This window comes from Crocodylus siamensis, chromosome 5 (genome assembly GCF_052110815.1).
Source record: "Crocodylus siamensis isolate JL-2025a chromosome 5, ASM5211081v1, whole genome shotgun sequence".
Taxonomy (NCBI): domain Eukaryota; kingdom Metazoa; phylum Chordata; order Crocodylia; family Crocodylidae; genus Crocodylus; species Crocodylus siamensis.
The window spans coordinates 48151153-48166923 of NC_143399.1; the positions used below are offsets into that span (position 1 = coordinate 48151153).

The following is a 15771-nucleotide window of genomic DNA, read 5'->3' on the forward strand; positions in this document are numbered from 1 at the left end:
GTGACTAGACTACTCCATATCAACATCACTCCACATCAGATTTTCAAGTTATTATGACTCAGTCTACATTACAAATTAGTCAGACTTGCTTATAAGATTCCTCCAGTAATGCATATGTATTGTTGAGATCTTGTTCTGTAACTTTGGTAAAGCATTGATCATAGCTGAAGGTGCCCTGTATGCTACAAAATTATAATCAGGTCACTTCACTATTATAAGTGTGGTGCAAAGTGGGATTTAGCACAAGATAGAAAAAATAATATGTTTCCTTGGCCATTATGTAGGTTTGAAAAACCGGGGGGAATGACGGACACTGCACTACCCTAGGCACTTGAATGAGCCACAGCAGTGCAGAAGCAACATTTAGGGCAGAGACACTCAATTGGTAGCCTGTGAGAGACAAACAATGTAGTTCCTGGGCTCCCACCTAGCTGCAGCTGCCCTTATTAGGCTGCTCCAACAGCTGGGGTCCTGGCACTTCCCTCCCTCTCTTGGCTTGTGCTGCCTGCCCCCACACCAACAGTGGGGCAGGATGCCACTGCACAGTCCTTGGTGCTGGGGAAGCCACCAACCCGAAGTGCCCATGTGTCACAGTGCCATAGGAGAGCCTGCAGGGAGCTGAAGGTAAGGCAGGGATGCCATGCTGCATGAGAAGGTGTGTATCTATGCATGCGCGTGGTGCAGTAGGATGTGGGGCAGCAGGATGGCAGCACCCCCACTAATGTCCACACATGGGGCATATATATACTAAGAGGCCTGTGGCCCCCGCTAGTGCCCTCCCTGCAGTGTGCAGCTTGTAGGACATGTAGCCCCTGACCATTTTGAAGTTGCACAGCCCTGATTTAGGGAATCTTTTTACCAGGGGTGGAATTGTCTGAATTCTTAATTTACCCTCCAATGAGTTCGCTATAATCCGCTGCAGTAGAAAAATGGATTTACACAGATTTCATAGTACATCCTAGTGGAGAAAACCCCCCCAAAAAACTACAGCTCAGTGGAAGCTAGAGTCACTCTTTAAAATGACTTGCTTGGTCTACTAGAAAGCGGTCCAGAATAAAGGATACTGGACTGCTTCGGCTATACAGAGTACCATGCTAAATAACACATCCAAGACTACCCAAGCAGCTACAGAATTCTGACCTACTATAAGATGATTTAGTTAGAATGATTGGTTAATAACTTTAAAAGATACATGCCATGTTCATGATACCTAATGCTGATTGTTGATTTTCCCATAAAATTCTGAAGCCCCTGCTGGATGTTACATATATTACACAATTAACTGGTTAATTGTTTAATAAATTTAAGCCAGCCAAACGTACAAAGTAATTATCACAGGACAAAAATGACTATCCAGCTATAAAAAGAGCCAACCTCCTACAAAGTTAATGTTTAAAAACGTGTAACAACTCTATAGTTGGTTTCTAATTAACTTTAATTTGAACATGTAGCAGGACCCTGAAGGTTGCATTAAAATGTCACGCGCAAATGACACCAGCTGAAAAACCAGTCTGAAACTGCAATAAGTACAAACTCCACTAGGCTTAAACTCTTTATACCACTCTCTAGGGGGAAGGCTATGTGGAGGGCTGGGAGGTCTGCAAACATATGTGGATGCTGCTCTGCTCACCACAGGCAATATAGTCTCCATTGGATGCCAGGCCTACAAAATTCTTCTCGTTGATGTGGCCCTTGAAGGAGCGCAGGCAGTGAGGTTTCCCAACGTTCCACAGCTTCAGCTGACTGTCTGTTGACCTGGTAACAGTCCAGAAAGTTAGTGTTACTATAAAGATAGAGGATCCTGGTTTTAATTGAGTCTTCTACTTTACACTATTACTTTGTAAGCAGTGCGATACATACAAAATAAAAATCAAAGTCTTGGATGAATTCAAGGAAGTTAATTAGATTTCAGACAGACTTTAGTCAAACCATACTAGTATTAGTTATCATATTAATTTTAAAAAGTGGCTGGCTGCATAAAAACTTTCCCAATGGTATTAGTTTTCCTTTCTCCTATACTACTGTAAATGCCCTGTCCTCCATTAGACTTAGTCTCATGACCTATGGGACCTTTTTTGCCTCCTTCCTCCTCCCCACATATCCTAGACATATCAAATGCTTTTTCCTCTACAAACACCCACATCTGTCTCTTGGCCCAAAGGCTGGCATACTAGCCCATGCAATTTCCTTTTCCTCCTCCAACAATCCTAAGAGTATGCTGCTTTTGCTTAGTCCAGTAAGTGACAAACTATCCAGGATGATTTTCTGTTTTATAGCTGATTAGAAAAAAAAACATGTTCTGGCTTCAATCTCTTTTCTTTTTTAAAACTTTTTCCTCATCAAACCAAGCAACCAGCCAATCAACCAACCAAACATAAAACCTCAAAAGACTTGAACATTTCTTTCACATTACATTTTAAAAGAAATATTTCTAGCACTTGTTAGAAAAGCAAAAGATTCACCAAGAGCATTTACCAAGACTGGAGGAGGAGATGCAGGTTCAATTTCTGCCCCTGTCATCAGGGGGTTTGAGCCCGCATTTTCCAGCTATCAGGAAAGTGCCCTTGCCAACAGGTTATATGTTTTTCAGGAGCAGGGTGCTCTCCTCTCAATCTTTTCCACAGACACTGTTTCACTATGTACAAATAATTAAGCAGAGCTGGAGCCCAGGTACCTCCTCTTACCACCAAGGACATTTGTACATGTTTGCACTGCAGTGCCAGGTGCTTTTAAAAGTACCTGGTCCTGAGGTGCATCCATTTGTATAAAAGGCAAAATGTGCGACAGCGCTGAGAAAATGGCAGCAGCATGCTTTTGAGATAAAACACTTCGAAGATGTTTTAGTTCAAAAGCACACCGCTGCCATTTTCTCAGGTGTTGTTCCACATTTCACCAGTTATAAACATGCGTGCAATGTAGCGCCAGGCGTGTCAGCTCACGTGCATCAGCCTGTATGCAGAACAGATAACAGTCTGCTCCAACGTGCCGGATCTCTGGCACATCAAAGCAGACAAATGTGTGTGTATAAATGCTCCAAGCTATCAGAATATTCTGACTTACATCACCATATTGGGGCTGTTCCTCTCTGTATAAAACACTTCTCTATTCAGAGAAGACAGTATGACTTTTTAGCTCAAGGTTAAAAAGCAGTTTAACACTTTCTAGGCACACATCCTAAATCATCCAAAACCCTTACAATTCAGAAAACAAGAAGTTAGAGAGGAATTTGAAATTCTCAGCATGTTGCCAGGGACAAACTACCATTGATTTCCAAATGCAGCCCAAACAACTTCTTTACCAAAGCATATTTATTCATATTATAATGCAAAACATTACCTCACATGTCAACAACAATTATAAGCAATAACGGAGATGAGACAACAAATGTAGCGTGGTTTATCAGTCTATACCAAACGAGGTCCGAATTAAGAATCTGAATGGTATCTTTTGTTACTAGGACCTAGGGGAGAGGTTTATTCTTTGAGCCAAAGAGACCTTCACAAGTGTAGGAAAAGTCCACATAGTGGGGTCTTTACACTTTACCAACCCTTGTTCCTGTGCTACCTCAACACCTCCCCCTGACTCCAAGTTAAGCACTACCTTTCCATTTTCTCTTGTATTGCTTTCATGTCAATACAATGCAAGAATACAGCTCCTGGAAACATGGAGGGCGATTTCAGTTTTCAGATTGTTTTATCTCCCAGCAACATAGCAGCATTATGCTTCTTGCACTACTATGGAGACAACGGTTAAATAGAGCTTTTAGAATTCTACAAGTGGCTAGTCAGGGACTACTACTTAAACATGCTTCCAAGATGCATCAGCACCATGTTTCCCTCTCCTGTAGCTGTCAGAATTCAAATGACTGCTTCTCTGTTGTGCCATCAACCAACTCATCAGAAAGGCCTTAATATATAGGCACTTAACCTCCATGTTTTAATGTCATACATTCTAGAACCCTGTTCATTAAAATAAAAATCCTTAAAATTTATTGCTAATGGAATGCCTTTAATGCTAACAAATTCATATCAACCTCTAATTATATTTTCATTGCTCATGATAAGTGCGCCATAAAGCAAGAAAAAAAAATATCTGGCACTAGACAGCAAGGAGAGAAAAAGGCCATTGATCTTCCATCTGGAATGCTCCTGTCCCACTTAATACCCTCTACAAAAATATCCGGAATACACTGCTCTGTTAAATCAGACTCTTTGTAAAATAGGCCCAAAATCAATGGCCCCAGCTAAGCATGAGGCAGGTCTCTGCACCACCCTCTCTGAGCTCAAAGTCTAACTCAACCAGGCAGAGTGAATCAATGCAATCTATAAAACAACTTTAGTTGGAAATAGACAATTTGATTTGAATGTATGTTTTTTATTAAAGCAGTTAATCCTTGGTCATTAGAAACTTTACTGTCATTTTATCTCCTCTCCCAAGTTTTGGAAACCTAAAAGTGAAAACCAATCTACTTTCTTTCAAATTAATTTCAGCACTCTTTGAAAAGGGGTGGCCCAGCTCTCAAAACACAATCCCCTCACACTGCTGTTGCCTTATTTAAGTCTGACAGCTCTATCAATATTTTTATCTGGGTTGTGAGATCAGCACTTTCAGAAGGCCAGCTCTCGAGTAGGACAGGGCAATTTGTCCTCAAACGTCCCACGCATCATGTGCCACTTGATCACGTATGTAAAATATTTCCTGCCTTCCACTAACAGAAAATACTTTTTTTTTTCTAAAAAGCATCTGGTTCAACAAAGCATAGATTTGATTTGCTTTAAAATTCAAAAAGAGGATTTAACGCTTCTCTCAGAGGGATGCAGTTCTGGTTAAAAAGAGTCAGGAATGGAACTGGTTAAAAAGAAAAAGCATTGAAAAGCACTGGGGAAGCTTCCACTGCACAGCTCTATCAGTGGGCCACCTTCATCTGTAACACTGAACACTCGTATGTACACCCTTAGTACTGACAACATGTTCCATTCCAGTAAGGTCCAAGGCCTCTAGAGTAGGAAATGCCAGTTTAACTCAACCGTGTAAAAATATTTCCTAATAATGGCTTCTTGGATAGTTGTCCATAAACATAGCTCCTTTTTGACAAATTCAGTGAATCTCAACCAGGATGCTGTGGCATCTTGGGGTGCCTTGAGATCTTTTCAAGGATGCCATGCAACATTAGCATTGCTAGGTATGCAAACATGATTCACAAAATAAACCCAGGGAATCTGAACAGGAATCCAAAGTATCAAAGACATTCTGACCTCTTGTGATCTTTCTGAGTTCTTCACAACAGAAACATTTAGGGGTGCACTGATAAAGATTTTCTGGGCGATACCAATGGCCAATTATTAATGAGCCATATCAGCCGATATCAGTCCAATTGCTGATATGCAGCCCAGCAGCTTGGAGAGCAGTGTCTGGCTACTAAGTCTGTTGGGGGGGGGAAGGGGGGGTAGGGAAGGGGCGTGGAGGGAGCAGATTGAGGTCCCCACGGTGAGGGAGGAAGTGGGGCTGGGGCAGGTGCTGCCCAGCTGGGAAGGGGCGCAGGACAGAGCCGTGAGTGGCTCATCCAGGGGGTGTGGGGAAGGCAGGGGCAGCTCCCACTGCTATGCACACCCTGGGGAAGGCGTGCACTCCCTGAGTCTCCGTGTGGAACAAGGGTGGGCTGCAGGCTGGGACCAGAAGCTGTGCCCAGGCTCTTCTCAGCGTGGCAGGCACTGGGCTGCACCTGCCCCAGCCCCACTCCTTCCCTCACCACAGGGGTCTCAATCTGCCCCCCCCCCCCCCCAAGTCTTACTGGTTGGACACTGCTCTCCAAGCTGCTGGGATGTACTCCTGGCCACGTGCACGGTGTGGCTGTGCGCATGCACACAACATTTATTGGCGACATCAGGCAAAAAAAGCCAATCATCGAAAATGTCCATTTTACTTTTATTGGTGCTGATATGATATGGAGCAACATATCAGTGCACCTCTAGAAAAATTGCTCTATTATCTTTCTGTAGCCAAAAAATGAGTGAAACCTAAGTAAGAGTTGGCATTTTCGGAGGGATGTTTTGAGTCTAACGAAGTTGAGAACTACTACACTAGTTTCTAACTCAAATTTAAATTTGAACACTGGTCTTCAAGAGAGTATGTATCATCACACTGGGCCACCTGGTCAGGACTGCTGTATTACATGGTGTCTCATGGGCATTAGCCAAATTTGAGGGGGGGTTTGTTTGTTTTTACTTGAGTTCCTTTGCTCTTTGAAAGCAGATGCAAGTGAGACCAGAAATAATTTTCTATTTTTGTTTCACAAAGCACATGAATCTGCTGTTTAACAGAATGATAACTTGCACACATGGCATGCACTCATCCACACAGGTATGTATGCACAACAGAGTCCATGAAAAAGCTCAGAAACCTGCCAAGAATCAACGATTATAATGCTTTCAATGAATGTGAACGGAAATACTTACGCAGAGACAATTTCTTCCCCACTCACAAACTTTGCATAAGAGACAGCCTTGCGATGCCCTTTAAACACCATGATTGGCTGTTTAGTGTTGCGAAGATCATAGTAGTGAACACAGTGATCTGGAGACAAAACAGGAGTAAGAGGCAAAACTTGTTAGAAAGCAAAGGTAAGATTTTTCCCTTACAGCTAATTGATTACTTAAGAACAAGAGACATGAGAAAACATCACAAGGTTCTGAAGCATAGCCTTAGAAATACAGTCCAAAATTTTCCTGCTTCTACCCCCAAGTGAAGCTTGTTAATTAATAATTTGCATAGATGTCAGATGGGCTGAAGACTAAAACTGTTGCTTAATTTGGAGTGTGTCAAATATGGACTACATTTTTGGTGCTTAGCCTACATGGACTCCAGCATGTTGTATTTTTGCTTTGCTTATTTCCCCTCCCCCAACTTCATTTCAAATCAAGAGAATTAGCATTTCCGCTAATGAAATAACACAGTCTAAATTCCTGTTCCCCTTAAGAGCTAATTCACAGATGTACTGCAGTGCCACAGCTACATAAAAAGAATCACTACAGAGGTAGCAGTGCATTTTAATTTCTGCAAAACTAAATGTCATCTCCCAGAAAAGAGGAGAAAATGCATCACAGATCCAAACCCCAAAGTACCCCAAGCATTCTCTTTTGTTCAACAAGGTTAATCAACTCCTTCCTCCCCCACCTTTCAATCTTTCATTTGGAGCTTGATTTAATTAGTCACTGGTACTATAGAAACGAGGAAAAAAAGACAAAACACGCAAGGTGAAACTGAGCAGAAAACCTCATTTCTCACATGGGGTGCAGACATGACATTAACCTTGCAGTAATTTGCCTCTACTCTAGGGTACAGATCCATGACATACCGTCATACCCTTGGTATAAGTCACTCCAAAGTTACCCCTTTGAGGATGAAATATACACTGGTCAATTTAATACTGGGGGAGACTTCACTCCCAAAATAGTCCCAGCATCTACTGGCCAAGCTCTGTAGTAAAGTGTATTGTGACAGCTAGTTTGGGAAACCTGGCCACATGCCTGCTCCTTACTACAAAGGACATTTACTATGGAGTGAAGCTGGAGGTAAGTACTCTTTAGCAATCAAGTCATGTGTCCAGAGGCTTAGAACCATGCAAGATTTGGGCTTAGCTGAAAACATGAGTTGACCTTCCTCTCATGACCTTTTGACCAAAACAGAAAATAGAATGAGTCTATTGTGAAGATAAATTTAAAAGGGAGTCAAAGCAACAGTAATTTTTCCCATTCACTTTGGATTTCAAGACAGTATTCTAAGCCTAAAGAATGATACTCCATTTGTCCCAAAATTTCACATGGTTAGAGACAACTGGATTTTAAAATAGAGATCAGCAGGGATTTTCTTTGTTTAAAAACACAAAACCACCCCCCACCCTGCAAATTCTCTGACAAAATACCCCCAAATCAGTGATGTATATGCATATGTATGTTTATGTATGTATGTATCAGTTGAACACTATTTTATTGAAATACAGTAAAAGTTCGATCACCTGGCATCCCTGGGAATGGGGGATGCCAGATAACAAAATATTCTAGTTAATTGAGCAGCCTGAGCCGCTGCTTCTCCCACTGTGTCTGGGATATCCTGCCACCCTTTCTGTGGGCCCTGTTATGCCTCGGGGCTGTGGGGGCTCGGCAGTGCAGGCTGCTTTGCCCCTTGCCTTGGGGGCTTGGAGAAACTGGAAGTGCCATGGTGGTCACTTCCTGTTTTACTTTATCTTACAAGCCGGCATGCTGGTTAATTGAGCATGCTGGCATGTAAGATGCCAGTTAACAGAATTTTTTACAATTATAAAGCAATTTGAAGCCTACTAGTGCCTCAATCACCATAATAAAATAAATTTTAAATACCTATAAATTTTGGTGTTTGATATTGGGTTTTCTTATCATGGAAAATCAGAGCTCCACCTGCCCCCTTCACCTACAAGGACACAGGTCCAGCTGCCACTGCCTCCACTACCCGTGTTTTATGGCACTGAGCAGCCCAATATGTCAGTGTCCCGCCCATGCCATTACCCCACTCACAGCCCCTGGTGGTGCCCCCCACTTCCCCCACCCACAGCCCCTGGCTCTGCCCGTGCCCTTTGCTCCCCACTCACAGCTCTCCACCCACCTCCCCCAGCCCTGCCAGAGGGAGCCCTCAGATGCCAGGACTACAGGGACAGAGACGCTGGTCTGCAGCCCCCCGCCGTCTGCAGCAGCACTCAAACCCTGGCTGCTGCCTGTGGGAGGCAATGGATACTGTGGCAGATCAGAGCGTGGAGCTCAGCTCCCCCTCCCCCATGGGTGGCATGACTGGAATGAAGCTAGGGAGGTGGGGGAAGAGGGGTATAAGGGGGAGCAGATGCAGGCTGTCCGCTGCTGGCTCAGGCTCCCCACCCTGCTGCCCTCCCCCTGGGATCTTCACAGCTCAGTGGACGGGACCCGGCACAGCAGGGCAGAGTGGAACCAGGCAGGGAAGCTCACTGCTGCTGCAGGGAGCTCCATGTTACTGTGGCAAGGCGCCCCCTATCTGCCCAGTAGCAGAGAGGGGCACAACTCTGTGCTGCCACCCCATATGCTGCTGGGTGGGCAGGGGCCACCTCACCATGCTGGCATGGGGCTGTGGCGGTGGCACCAAACTTCCCCACCCCACTCTGCCCTGCCATGCCAGGTTTTGCCCACTGTGTTGAAGAAGCTCGGGGGGGGGGGGGGGGGGGCAGCAGGGCAGGGCATGGAGTCCAAGCCAGCAGCCTGCACCCATCCCATGTACAGATTCAGGGGGTACATGCCCTCATGCTCCCCGCAGGAATGTCTGTAGGGGCAGGGAGCCAGTCCCCTGCACTGTTCCCTGGATCAGTGTTTCTCAACCTTTTAAGTAGCAAGTACCCCCTAACTTGTGAAAGCTTTCACAAGTACCCCAACACTCAATTTTCCAAGGCATTTTATAGTTACAGATTAATGTGTGCCGTATGTTGGAAGAAAGGTTATGTAAGGTTGTGGTATGACAGATGTTTGACCTGGTGTGGATAAGGTTGCCACCTTTTATACCAGGGGTGCACAACCCAAGTATGGACCTGGGCTAGAGGTGATGTAGGCCAAGGCCAGGTGGGCTGAACCAAATTATTACTGGGAAATTTAAAGCGCTGCGCAATACGCAGCACACCAAATTTTTTGCCATGCTTTTGAGAGGAAAAGAGGGCGAGAGGGAGAGTGTTGGGGTACCCGTGTACCCCCTGCATGTGTCTCACATAACCCCAGGGGTATGCATACCACAGGTTGAGAAACTATGCCCTGGATAAACTGCCTGCAGCTCTGTCCTGTTCCCTGCCAGGGTCCTGAGGCCATGCATTCCAGCCGCGGGCCCCAAGCCCCACGCACCACCCCAGCTGGCCAGCAGCCCCAGTCCCAGCCCAGCTCAACTCCTTCCCCACCCACCATGGGGGCCTCAATTCCATCTGCTGCCAGACGTACCTGGGGGGAGCTGTGGCAGCTGCTCTCCAAGCTGCCTGGCAGTCATGTCCGTGTGTACATGGGCACATGCACATGGTGCCCCTGTTGATCACCCTGTTCCCACTCCCTCCAGTCCCTTGCAGGCTGGAACTCTGCCAGCCTGCGCCATTTCCTGTGTTTTTCTCCTTAAAATCTGTGTTTTACAGCATTTTTCTGTGGCAAATGGAAAACCTTGATCCCTGACGATCAGGTTATGGTTACAAAAACTGTCCCTGAACAAGCAAAGGCAGACTTTCATTTGTATAAACAGATAAATTAATTGTGGTAGAGAGGTGGCTCTATCAAGCACATCTTTAGTAAACATGTCAGTTTATATCCAATATCTTAGGGCAGCGATTCTTTTTTTTGTATTTCAGCATGGAATTTAAGAGATTTTTCTGGTAAAGAAGAGGTTTCCCTTCTACCACTTTTTCAAACTGCATGCTTCTCTATGCGAGACAAGTGTTCCAAGCAACCATGCCTTGTGTTATTTTCCCTACTCATAGTGAAACATCAGGAAGGAGGCAACACTCAAAAATTATCCTATTGTGTTGAAACAAGTATTGCACCCACCACTGCCCCACAAACATTCTGGAACAAGTTTCAAATGCAACCACACTTTCAATAATAGCTGTTTCTTCTACAGACTGTACTAATCTTCAAAAGTAATAGCAGTCCACACTTTATCCATTATGAACCAGATCATTTTTGCAACTTTAATACTCTGGAATGCTTCAGAACAATATAAACAGCTTTAAGCAGTAAAATGATAATCTAAAAAGGTACCTTTCACAGTTTGGTGTTCAAATGCCTTTAACAGGATGTATTGTGTCTGTTTGAAAATCCCAGCCTAAATGTAGCGCATGTTCTTAAATCTGGCAAGCATGCATGTTCTGGTAGGTCAGAAACAGTTAATTGGCTGCTGTTATTTTAACAAGCTGAATGGTTCCAACAAGTCTTCCTTCAGGAGCTTGTTAGTGTGCAAGTCTTTTAAACCTATTTTTATTTGGAATCACAGCCTCCTCTCCAGCTGGGCTAACCTTTTCTAAGCAAAAGATACCTTTTGAGTGCTTTAAATTTCATGCTTTAGATGGTGATAGGAAAAGGTGTATGTGGGGATGAGTGCAAAGGAGATACTGAAACAAACAGCTGGATTAACATAGACAGGAAAAAGGTGACAGTGTATGTATCTGTTTGCAAGCATGAGACATGAAGTTGCAATTCACCTTCTAGACATCGCAATAAACAACTCCTAGCCTGCTGGCATCTGGCCCCAGCACAACGTGCCCGTCTGTGCCAGCACTGCAATCAATCACTGTCTGCCCTGATCAGTACAAGTCCAAGGGAATGGCAAGGCCACTGGATTCTAAAATTAGCCACTTAATTATTAATTGATTATTTCAGCTGCTAAAGTGTTGGTGCTCAACTGAGTTTCTTATTAAACGGAAGCAGCTATTTTTAAGTAGATATATCAAGACAAATGCTCAATGCATTCATTAAAATCAGAACAGGTGGCCATGTTTTATAATTAAAGAGATACTCTCTCTTTTAGGCCATATGGACTTTCACAAAACAAGATAAAAATGCCATCTGCTAAGGAAGCAGAGATCTTAAAACCTGAGCTAAATGAGAAAAATAAAATTCCCAGGTACCCTAGCAGAAACCTCTCATGGTGAGTTATGATGAACTGAAATTGTCCACAACTGGCAGTATTCTTGGCACTGCAGTCTATGATGGGTTAGGTATTAGAAATGTTCTAGAAAGTTGAGAAAACTCAGTAATCATGAAAGCCAACTGTAACAGAAAACCCGCCCCAGTGATTTTTCCTCCTCCAAGCAGCACACGTAGCTCCCAAACTTATGCCAGTACCCCTTGATATCTTCTTGCAATACTCCCGGTTATTCAGGTCCTCAGAGCACTCCAAAATACAATTCAATGCTACCTGCAGATTGTTTTTCACCTGAAATTTGAATGCTACAAATACACTGAAAGAATCTGATGGGAAGCCACTGAGGTTCTTTTGATGGGTATACACACAGTTTCTCCAAACTGGAAAATTAATTTACTTATGAAAATTTCAACTCCTGAATCCATGTTCCTAAGTCAAAAAGCCTTGCATTTAAACTACTCAAATGCCAAAATGTGAACCACTTTGATTATTTCTTTTACATTCCACCAGAAATATACTGATGTTTTTCCTAACCTGGGGTTATTCTATCAGCTTTATGATGTTAAAATTTTATAGTAATTTCTGTGGATTTGAATGTCACTGTAGAGAATATTATCATAAGTCTCCTTTGTTATTCACTCAAAGGACTTTTTTTTTTCGGGGGGGGGGGGGGGAGGAGGGAGGGCATTGGCTTTTTCTTTATTTTTTTAAGCTAGCTTGTTCTACCCCAACAGTATTCCCTTATTTGTCTGAAATGGGAAAAAAAGAGTAGCTGGGTTTCACTTGTGTACACTGTAGTATCAAATAACATTTCTTATTCAAAGAAAGCATGTTCAAAGAACACAGACAATATTTCATCTTGGAGATACTATGGTGACATCTAGTTAAGGAGTCAAGCACTGACAACAAGTCTTACAAAACTTCTGAGAAGTCCCACCAAGTCCCCAGAGTTGTAACCTTAGGCTAGAAATTTAGTCTGTAAACAGAGAGGGAAGAACCCCCACGGGTTTTTATGGCAGCACTACAACTCTGTTTGCAGCCTTAGTGTCTACAAAGGCACAACCATTAAATACCATCACAGACAGCATCACTAGCCCACCTAGCAGCAAGGCCATAACCTCAAGCAGCATATTTAGCATGGTTAGGAACAGTGCCAGAGAGGAGACAGGTTTGTAATTAAGGCACTCAACTGGAATTCAGATTTGGGTGTAATTCCTAGCTGTGCCAGTTTTCCTACATTATGTTATGTTGGGAACGTCACTTTGACTTGTCAACATGAGAAGAACAATTTAATTACCATATTTACTTGCTCCCCGCCCCCCCCCCCCCCCACACACCAGCACAGAGGGAAAAAAGCCCTTCATCCTAGATTTGCACACCAAGTGTGTGTGGGGGGGGGAAAAGAGTCGCAGGTAGCTGATGGGGCTGACTAAACCTAAGCCCAGGCTGGGGCCATAGTCGGACCCACAGCAGCCCCCTGCCCCCACCCTGGTTACCCTCTGCAGCTTCTGCCCCTGTCCCCTTTCCCCTTTACTATCAGGTGCAGCTCAGCTCCAGATTGAGCTGGATTCCCTCACGGGGATGGAGCACATGGAAACTCTGTCCCCTGCCCAGCCAATCAACAGCACCGACACTACTGCAGGGCCTGGCCAGGGCTGTGCTTCCATGTGTTGCACTCCATGACCTGGCAGGGAACACAACCCAAGCAGCATCTGACCATTAGGAAGGAATGGGGGGGAAGGGACTGCGATTGTAGAGAGTAGGGAGGGAGGGGCAGAGATTGTGGAGAGCTGGGGAGGATGTTAGGGGGGCAAGAAGGCTGCAAGGATATGTGGCGGGGGGAACAGAGGGCAAGAGGACCATCTGACCCTCCCCCAGCCACTGCTTTTCATGCTGCAGCATGGGGGAGGGTGGAGAGGAATTAATTTAAGGCAACCGTCCATTATTAGGTTCTCTACTTGGAAAATTAGAACAAATTTATAATTTTCCATATATAGAATCTAATTATTAGGGGTCCATCTTAAATTCAGGGTCATCTTAAATTTGAGTAAATACGATGCATTCTTTTAAAACAGATTTTGTTAAAGAACCTTTGCATGGACATGTACAACTTCATACAGATTTCTTAAAAACTCTGCCTTATCATTTTAGCCAAGATCAGAAAGAGTTCACCGAGGTTGCGCTGCTTTAACGAACTCCATTTTCAAGGCTATTTAGTTAAATCAGTACACTTTTCTCCTGTAAATAGTGCCTTCCTCTCTCAGTGCCCCTTCATAAAATAGGGAGACTCTTACTTTATCTCACAGGCATGGTGAAGTGGGCTCAAGTAAAAGGAATATGGTATACACCAACTTGCATGAGCTGGCAGCCAGAGTTGTCTGCCTTCTGCCTCCTTTCCCTGGGAGGATGTTGGCATATTTGGTATCACCTTCAAAATGGCAACGAACTAAGTTAAGGGTAGCCAAACTTCACTCTCAGACAAGTGCAGCACTTTGCATGCTAGAAATAGCTACAGCTATAGTTGAGGCAATCACTGGCGACAGGCTCTTGCTTTTGCCACCCCATAGATCCAGCTGCCTGCTTGGTGACAGAAGTGGGGAATCCCACTGGGAGACACGGGGGCCGGAGGAGAGGAAATTAGAACAGTAACTGAAAGGCCAGTAAAAGAAATGGCAGGGAGAGCAACAGTGAAGACTATGGGCAAAGCTTAGAGCATTACCACCACCACCCCCCCAAATTGACACCTTTCACCTTCTGACAATTAGAGCTTGTGAAGTGCTTTAATATTAATGATAGGCATCGCCAAACAGTAAAAACATAAAACGGTGAGTTGATAGTGTTTAATGGAGTCAGTCATTTCTTACAGAGATCCCCTGCATTCAAGAAGTACTTTTTTTTTAAGCAGAGCCAAATATTTCGCTAACACAGTAACTACTTTTGCTTCCAAAATTTTACATTCCTGAAACTACCTGTACCAAGAAGCATCACTTGTTGCAAAGCATATGATATTTACTAGTCAGTGTTGACTGTAGAAAGTTTCTTTTGTCACGGATGTTAAAAGAAGAATGGGTAATGTGTGAGCAGTTTTGTACATTTCACTGACTACTGGTACATCTGGAGTAGTGATGCACGTAAACCAAGGCCAGAACAACTGATCACTCCAGCCATCCAGAAACTCACAGTAATGCTCACTTTCCACATCAACTATTCCATCGCTGCCGCTGTTAGCACTTCTAATACAACATTAACTAAACTTCAGACAATTGCAAACTTTTTTTCTTCTTTCTACCGTTTTTGGAAATGTTGGAAGAATTAGAATTATATGTCCTTCAAATGTTTTATTATTTAATATTTAGATAAAATACAACTGTTGAAAAAAAATCCAGTATGTAATATTTCCTCAAAGTTATTCACAGGTATATATAAATTAAATCTAAAATTAGGAATAAAACCACATACTACTAGACAAAGAAAGTTAGACCCAAGTAATATTCAAGACAAGATAAAGATTCAAGGATAGATGTATCAGTTCATACCCAAGTACCATAAAAGTCTTGAACAAAGCAAAGCTCCCTTCAGTAAAGAGAGTAGTTTTTCTATACACTGAATCCAGTGCATACTGTTTAGTTATGATCTAAAACAGTGGTGCTCAACCTCCGACCAGGGGGCCAGGTCTACCCTGCAGAGCCATGTCATCTAGCCCACAGGTTTCCCTACTACCCCAGGTCCAGAAATTTGGCAACAGAGGAGCAGAGACAGTTAACACTATCACCACTTCTCTGCTGATAAATTTCCAAGCCCTGAGGACTAAATCTCACATGGTGCCACATACCATCTTAGTCCTGCACATCAGATTGGGCCCACACCCTGGATCTGGCCTATGGCACTGAGAAGTTGGGGAACACTGACTGAAACAGCTTGCTTACTATTCTTAGAAGTATTAAATAGTTGGTCAAACAGGAAGAACTCAGAGGACTTTTAGCACAATCAAATTTGTTCCGCCTTTAGCAATTACAGTCCACCACATGGATCTAAAAAGCTACAACTCTGTTTCAGGGGTGTACTTGGTAGTCATGTCGGTCTGAGACAAGAAGACATACAAAAAGC

General features: G+C 43.7%; 1 protein-coding gene across 2 annotated transcripts in view; it reads right to left on the bottom strand.

Moving 5' to 3' along the window:
- The window catches only part of COP1 (COP1 E3 ubiquitin ligase), a 204884-nt gene that overhangs the window by 47353 nt on the left and 141760 nt on the right, over nt 1-15771 (bottom strand). For both annotated transcript variants that reach the window (XM_090048661.1, XM_090048662.1), the window contains exons 16-17: nt 6456-6573; nt 1631-1755 (exon numbers count right to left, since the gene is read on the bottom strand). In XM_090048661.1, the coding sequence (XP_089904787.1) occupies nt 1631-1755; nt 6456-6573 (243 nt within the window). The remainder of the gene's footprint in view (nt 1-1630; nt 1756-6455; nt 6574-15771) is intronic.